This window comes from Brachypodium distachyon, chromosome 3 (genome assembly GCF_000005505.3).
Source record: "Brachypodium distachyon strain Bd21 chromosome 3, Brachypodium_distachyon_v3.0, whole genome shotgun sequence".
NCBI lineage: Eukaryota > Viridiplantae > Streptophyta > Magnoliopsida > Poales > Poaceae > Brachypodium > Brachypodium distachyon.
In genome coordinates this window covers 30404028-30412132 of record NC_016133.3, presented here as the reverse complement: position 1 = coordinate 30412132, position 8105 = coordinate 30404028, and the positions used below count along the sequence as shown (strand labels likewise).

Genomic DNA, 8105 nt, shown 5'->3' with positions numbered 1-8105 from the left:
GGAGAGTTGCAGCAAGATCCATTGCCATTGATTTCCAATATCAAGAAGAGCGCGAGGGAGGAGAGGCAGGTCGGCGAACCACATGAAAGAGGAGGAAATCAACAAGCAATAGAAGTTGTCGTGGCTGATGCTAGGACAAGTCCTACGACACGTCAAACATGTCTAAGGCATCAGTGCATGTCGAGAAGCATGTGACACACATAAGGTTGCCTACGACATGGTTTATTTGCCTTAAGTGTGAGTTGGGCCTGCGTGCTCATAGTTTGGGCTGAATCCAACATTTTGGGTCAGTTTGTATCAAGTTTGGGTTGAACCAAGTTCAAGTCCGAGTCTAATTAGGTTGCTGGACGTCCACCCTCCTATATAAGTTGAGGGACGCCCACGATTAGGGTTAGACCACGTTTAAGATTATTCAGAACCTTTCGTTGAACTGCTACAAGCATTCATCTGAAATTATATTCCACTTTGATTCGATCGGGAATTTACCTTCACCACTTTGTTGCGATCTGGTGTTTTGCTACTGAAGATTCGAGGGCTATCTATTGTTCCATTGGGAATTGGTAGATTGCAGAACCGCTTCGTGGTTGGCGGCTACGTGCGCAAACGTGTGGTGTTGCGAATATCAAATAGGGTTGAGAATTGTTGCATTGGCAGTAAGGGAGCAGCATGAGATTCGTCAGCGTCTCGCGAGTTATCATCCATCCACAACGAGCTCTCGCGAGTTATCATACATCCACGACGAGCCACTTATCAGGACTTTACGACATGTATAGTAAAAAATAATATCCCGTGCCTTACCGCTTCCGGTGCAGTTGCATGCTGAATGTTCGGTGCCTTTCATTTCTATGAAACGGAGCAGAGGCTGGCCATTTCAAGTTTCACTATGAATCGAAAGCTCAGCACTGTTACTACACTCGCTGGCTCACGGCATGCGATCGATTCAGGAGCTTGAAACTAGTAACAATATATTGATTGATAGATTGACTAGACAGTAGACACTACTAGTAGTAAGCAGGTACAGATGGAGCAGGAGAATTTAACAACGGCAAGAAGATGCCGGGGAACTGAAACCCTGCGTCAGGTTTTGCAGTATCCTTAAGCTAAACCGTCCGGCCCCCTGATCGAAGCAAACATATACAAAACGGACCCACGCACGCGCGCAGCTTAATTTCGCTAACCACATCAATCAAACCCTTCATCAACCAAATCCGCACATCAAAGTTACCCGACGGCTGGACGACTCCTTTTCTTCCGTCGTCGAATGGCGATCGCGCCATGCATACCACGCGCTGCGCACCGGCCCGGCCTTTTAATTGCTAGCTGCAGCTAGTGTCCGTCAGTACGTCCCAAGGTGCCCTATCTCCGCGATCTCCCAGTTCAGCTTGGACGCGACCCTGTCGTGGTAAGGCACGTACTCCTGAACAACAACGAAACAAATGCAAATTTTCCCATGAGTACATTCTGCAGGCAGTTCGATATCAGGAGTACTGCTTCTTTCTTTTTTTAACAGATGGGCCATATCGATCTGGCTACCTCGAGCTTCTCCATGAGCTCCTCTGCCGTCGGGGCGAGCACGATAATGCGGCGTGCGCTCGTGTTGATGAAACCCTCCTCCACCGCCTTGTCGATGAATGTCAGGAGCGAGTTGTAGTAGCCGTCCACGTTCAGCAGCCCAACCTGAAGAAGAAGAAGAAACAAGTACCATGTTAACATTCAGACATGGATGATGCCATTCTGGCTGCATTGCATGCGTGCCGATAAGACCAAGAAAGGACATTGCAGGGCAGTACCGGCTTGTGATGGATGCCCAGCTGCGCCCATGTAATCACTTCGAGCAGCTCTTCCAGTGTCCCATACCCTCCTGCATTCACAGTCCACACAGCTCACGTGATCAGCACCTCTCCCACAACAGGACAGATCTACCCTGAGCAAATCTCAGCAGCTTGACACATCCATGTACCCAGACTCGGTGACAGTGAGTGATAAAACCTCTCTGGACCCAATTATTGGTTACACCAGCTAGCCAGCTACTCCTAGCAAGCTGGCCCCGACCGGAGGCTGGACCTGGCCTTTTCATTTATAGATAGATAGACAGACATGGGGAAAATGCCAGAGGTTACAGACTCCACTTGACTGTAACTTGTCATGGATTTCTGAGGAAACTTGAATGTTCTATTCACCAGACTGGTAAGGTAGAAATGCAGGCTACGTTTGTGTGCTGAGTGTGGGTGACTCACCGGGTAGGGCTATGAAGGCATCAGACTGCCTTGCCATCTCTGCCTTCCTTTGGTGCATGTCTGCCACTGCCCTCACCTCGCCCACTGTCTGGCCACTTATCTGAAAAAATGGAAATAAAAATCAACATTGGTTTTCAGCTCATCTGCTGATCAGATCAGCCATATGCTGCAATTAAAGGGGACGGTAGAAATAATTGTTTGGCATGCCATGATGCCTGGCCGTCCTGTGTATGTGGTGATGTATGTGCAGAGACATTGTACACATTCCCCTGAGGGGGGAGAATGATTGTGCTCAAAGGGAGGAACCAAAAATAGCACTAGGTGGTTTGAATATCCACTCCTCTTGCCTCCTTGGGGGAAGGGTGAAGAAGACGAGCTAGGACCACAACAATTGATGGCATGAGTTAATTTGTCTGTGACTCGCCATATAGGATATAATAAACCACAATTTTTTTTTAAAGTGGAGTATTTCTTTTGAGTGCTCTCTAAACAGTTTCTCGAACTGCCTGACGCGCAACAAAAACACTCTTCCGAGGAAAGCATCAGGTGCAGACACTGAAAAGACTCTACTTCTGTCTAGATTAATTAGAAGACTCTACTTCTGACTAGATTAATTAGAATAAGATAGTACAAGTCCCCTTGCACCAACCAAGAAGGCAAACCACCTCTTCCCCTAGCAGGCATAAAGAAAGGGATGATGCCATGGCAAGACTTTTCCCCACTTGTTTATCCTCACGCCAAGATCTGGATTCGCGCCAAAAGCACGTAGAGTACTCTCGATCACGGTTATCTGCTCAGATGCGCCCAAGTGCCATGTCCCCCGGGACTCCAGCAGGTTTGCTTCGGAGCTCAAGCTCCGAAAGCCCATTTGATTATTGGTTAGGATCAGTACTCCTCTGCTAGAGTAGTTGCTAATATGCCCTAACAGCAACTTAAACAACTCGCGCTAACTTGCAGATGGCTCCAAGAGTCCAAGCATTTTGAAACTTGGAAATATGATTTATTTATTTATTTGCACAGGATAATATTCCCTCCTACTCCTAGCAGTACTAGTAGTAGACATGATAATTATGCAGCAGTGTACTGGTGGTAGCAGCAGCACGCCGAGAACAGACATACCTCTGGTGTCATGAGGGTCTTGGGAATGACACTGCGCGTGGACAACAAGATGACAAAAAGAAGTGATCAGCACATGCTTGAATTACACAAAACCAAAGCTGTAGCAAAACAAGAACCTAGCTAAGAAATGAAACATTCTTCTGGCCGGCCGGGGACAGCCGCTGGATGTGTGTATGTATGGAGCTTTTTCTGAAGGAAGCTAGCGAGAATAATTAATTGGAGCATGTAGTGTTTACCCGATGACGTGCCTGCCGCCGTCATACACCGCCTGGGAGACCATTCCCATGAGCCCGATGCTTCCCCCGCCGTACACCAGGTCCACGCCCCTCGCCACCTGCAACCAACACCGTCCAGTTAGCCCCACATAAATTACAAAAATAGTTCATCAGCAGCCAGTAAATAGACGCAACTAACGCAGGGGTAAGTTGGAGTAGTAAAACTATTAAGCCAGTAAATAGATGTTGGTGGGGAGTTACACTATGCAGAGAAATATGCGATGGATGACGTGATGGTTCTTGAATGCGATCTGGGGTGCATGGGGGACAGAGCAGAGCTAGCTAGGCTCATCTAATTTCGATTTTAATGGAGCCGTGAATCCGGTAGGGCCGGCGACGACGACGAGCCGGAGCACGTACGTACGCACGGAGAAGGCCGAGAATTGCTCCGTGCAGCAGCAGCTGTATGTAGGCTGATGCTTCCGTACAGTTCAATTAACTGTATCTACTAGTACCACCCTACCAGTACTGCTGAGATTATTTCACTAGTATTGCACTCTACTCGTGGCTAGGTGAGGCAGGGGATCTATTTGTGTAGTGGTAATTATTGAGAATTACTTTTGCACTCGCGAACTGGATATATATGAGTAACATCGAAATTAACTAATTAACTACGTGGCCATGGACACAGGTAAAACGGAAAGCACGGTTAGTGGTAGTATATATAACTGCAAACTCTACTAGTAAAGCATGGTTGGTTTGGTTAATTACCAGCTCGTTGCCGAGCTCAATGGCGGCGTCATGGTAGCTCCTCTTCTTGCCCTGGCTGCTGCCGCAGAAGACGCAGATCCTCTTGAACCGGGACTGCCTCATCTCTCTCCTCTAAACCTTAATTATCCCTTCAGTCTACACAGATATGGAAGCTAGCAAAGCAGGACTGCAGGAGTAATTAAGCTCGATCGGCGCTTGTGATTCTCGTGGTGGCCGGCGATTTTTGTGCACTGCTAAGCAAGCAACGCCGCACACTAGCTATACTAGCAGAACGCAAGGCCTTGTTGGTTCTTCTTGCCGGCCGGTCGATGCAATGGAGCTGTGTACTCTTGCGAGTGCGCCACCCATGGCTATATAATAGTGGCCCGGTGGGGAAGGGATGGAGAAGATAGAAGAGAGAGAGAGAGATGGATGGATGCTACGAAAGGGAAGCAAAATAAATGCACGCACATGGAGGAAAAAAAACAGTCCAGCATGTTTCCACCCAGCAGCAGAGGGGGGCGACGAGGCTTTTCGGTGAAATCGACGTGATGGGGGCTCTATTGTTGGGTGAGTCACCTTATCGGTTTTGCATGCCGGTCTGAGCTAGCTGCGTCAAAGCTAATCGTGGATTATCTTTGGAAGGTCGTTTAGGGAAAGCACACGCACGCGTACGTGTGTGGGGAGAAAAACATGGCGGTATATACCTTTTCTTCGAGCTTCTCCTTTTTCGTTGACCATTAGTATGTTAAATCTTTTGGATTTTAACACATGTATAGCTTTAGAGGCCGAGGAGCTACCCTCCTTTTCAATTTTTTTTATAATTTTAGAGGTTTAAATTTTCAAACGAGGAAATTCAAGTTTATACGCCCTGTCAACAAGGAGTATGGTACAAGAGGCACTTCTTGCACGTGATATATATTTGAAGTTTCCGGAATGAAAAAATGAACATCCAAGATTAAAACTTACATCTTTACTGGTAGAAGATAATTTAGTCTTTGAAATCCATTTACACATGATATAATTATAATCGTTGTTAAAATCGATAATATTCGGTTTGAAGTCAAGTTTTGGGAATCTAGAAGTAGTGGAGGGAAAGCTATCGCCCATTACACCCCCTTGGTGACTCTCCTAACATAGGAGTGACCCGTTCATCGACTCTGAACCTATCTAAGAAACATCATCATGACAACTTGTCTACATGTACGGTGGCACTCTAATAGGGCCGGTCGGCATAAACGAACCACTAACACATGACCCGTCAAGTATCAATACCCCCGATTATGGTGTTGTTTCAATATGTCCATGATGTTTAACAAAATCTGAAAATGAATGCAAATTGACATTCAAGGGCAGCTATCAACAATCAGATTCATTATGTCGAGGAGAAAGAGCAAGGAGCAACAAAAGTATGTAAAAGAAAATGTTGTCCTGGATGTAGCAATTAGCTGCAAAGAAATCACGGTGAAATCAAATGAATTAGGTTTTCCAGAAAGTGTTAGTCTTTTAACTAAGGTCTCGGATAGACGTTGTTATATATCCAGCGTTAGATTATCCATTACATACCTAATTATTACTGGTAAGTATAGATGTTAGCATCATCCTGAGAACAACAAAAACCCTGGCAGATGGAGAAACATTCAAGGATAGCCATTGACAATCAAATTCCTTATGCATTGAAGACCACCACCCGCCGCACTGGATAACGCCGACAACCAGCCCTCGACCACCACCTTCGGAGGTAGACGTGGACAGTCACCACTGTGGCAAGGCCGGTGCCTGCAACATGATCGGGGAAGAGAAGCCCTTTGGCTGCTAGGGTTGGAGCCCCCGTGGAGCCTCTCGAAAGACGAAAGAGGGGTCAAGGGGGTCCTTTGATTATGTCAAGGAGCGAGCACGAGCTAGTCCAACTTGTCCATGTTTGATCTTCTACAATTTCCTCCCTAAAGATAGGAGAAACATCAAGGTGCAAATGACAGATTTAGAGATCGATGACTTCAGAGGTTTAAGATTTAGACATCGATGACTCCAGAAGTTTTTTATTTAACTTTAGTCCATCTGGAATCTTTGTTGTTGTTTTTCGAGTTTTTTCCTTCGAAATTTAGACATGAATAAATAGTCCGACCATTACTTAAAAAAGTAAAGGTTAGCAATATATAGAACGTGATCGGTGATCGAGTTGTGTGTTCACAGAAACAGGATATGCATTGCGCCCATCGCGCAGAGTGACAGAGAGCAATCTCAGCCGCGCAGGACGTGAGACGGACACGATGGACGCATCGGCGGCATCGCGTCACACACGCCAGGCGTGCGAGTCTGGGCCGGCGCGCGCGAGCTAGAGAAGGGAGGATGACGCCGATGGCCGACGCACGCCGTGCGTCCCCCCGGCCCTCTCGGTGCCTGGTCGGGGCCGCCCGCCGAGACAACCGCGCCCCCCGCGGCACGTACGTACTGGAGTACAACGACCCGGGGAGTGGAATTCCGTGCCGCGCTCGAGTTCGTGCCCGCTGCTACCGGAGCAGTCGTCGTACTACTCCCGTACTCCTACTCCTACTCCTCGCGTAGGCGTAGCATAGGCCTCTGGGTCTCGTCCGGGTGTGTGTGTGTGTGTGTTGGAGTTCGGGGCTTTGGGGTTTGGACTCGTGTGCGCGCGTGGCTCGCTCCGTCAGTTTCCTGCGTTGTTCCGGCCCGCCCCGCGACGCGTGCGTGCCCGCCCGCGCGCGCGGCATCCTAGGCTACCTGAACCTGCCTGCCACCCCCGGCACGCCGAGCCCCCCTTCCAATTCCTCAGGTCTCACCAAGCGCCCCGGGCGACAGAGACGTGCCGTGCTCTCGCTTGGCGCAATGTCGACGCCGCCATTGCATGCCTTCCCGGCCGGCTCCCGCGGGCGGTAACGAAGCGCGATTTCGTTTCCCTCATCCCATTTCCTGGGGCATAATTAAACCACACACGCGTGTTAAGTAGGAGTACTACGTACAACAGATGGGGGTTGGCAAAAATCCCGTGGCCCCCAGCTCGCTCACCGGTATGAATCATCAGGAAATTAAGCGGGACGAAAGATCGGCAACAACCTCGGCCACTTTTCTTGCCTCTTATGGTCGCTGCAGGATCTGATCTCATCTTTCTACCTCCAGCCAGCCAAAAAGAACTCCTCCTCTTCCTACCGGTTAATATATTAAATAAACCGAGATGCGTGGGATATCTGATATCCTTTATACCGGAAAAAGCTAGCGATCGAGCCACGATTTCACCAAGCTTTAACCATGCACACACACAGGCGAGATCACGCACGAGGTCGCTCCCAATTTCCTGGCCGGACCCGGTCCTAATCCAATAATTTAACAGAGGACGACATGATCACTCATCACCTCTCACTGGTCACTACTGTTGCACCAGACAAACGCATCGATCAGGGTCGCCTTTTACGTTAACAATGCAACGAGTTCCAAAATAATAAAATTATTAACAACACACCAATGTACCCGCGGAAAGCAAAACTTTCCCTCACGGTTTCCCGTGCTAACAATGAGCTCGATCACCTCGCTAGCGCATGAATTTGCGACACACATTCTGTCATTCTGACAGCAGGATTAATTGACTGACATATTTGACCGGCTCCTAACGCCCACAACCTATGACCTATGGCACAGCGTGCCTACGGAGCAACCACTCACTGACCGATCTCTCGTCCATCCGTAAGCAAGAAGTTATACGCCTCTGCCAGAGCCGAATGCATGCCGCAAGGTTCCAAAACTCCAGCATACAGAGCGAGATAACTTAAAA

The 8105-nt window shown here is 48.4% G+C and overlaps 1 protein-coding gene across 1 annotated transcript; it reads right to left on the bottom strand.

Annotated features, from left to right (window-relative positions):
• Window positions 1-939: 939 nt before the first annotated feature.
• LOC100842974 (probable cytokinin riboside 5'-monophosphate phosphoribohydrolase LOGL10) lies at window positions 940-4730 on the bottom strand. Its single transcript, XM_003574019.4, has 7 exons — window positions 4343-4730; window positions 3593-3690; window positions 3357-3387; window positions 2238-2337; window positions 1791-1861; window positions 1534-1677; window positions 940-1417 (listed from the first exon to the last, which is right to left on the bottom strand). The coding sequence occupies exons 1-7, from the start codon at window positions 4442-4444 to the stop codon at window positions 1337-1339; spliced, it is 627 nt and encodes a 208-aa protein (XP_003574067.1). The 5' UTR covers window positions 4445-4730; the 3' UTR covers window positions 940-1336.
• Between the last annotated feature and the right edge of the window lie 3375 nt (window positions 4731-8105).

Coding starts and splice junctions, on each gene's coding strand:
- LOC100842974 (XM_003574019.4), bottom strand. CDS start 4,444: ATGAGGCAGTCCCGGTTCAAGAGGATCTGCGTCTTCTGCGGCAGCAGC. Junction 3,388..3,592: donor GGCGGCAGGCACGTCATCGG/GTAAACACTACA, acceptor GTCCACGCGCAG/TGTCATTCCCAAGACCCTCA. Junction 1,862..2,237: donor TGCCTTCATAGCCCTACCCG/GTGAGTCACCCA, acceptor CTGTGAATGCAG/GAGGGTATGGGACACTGGAA.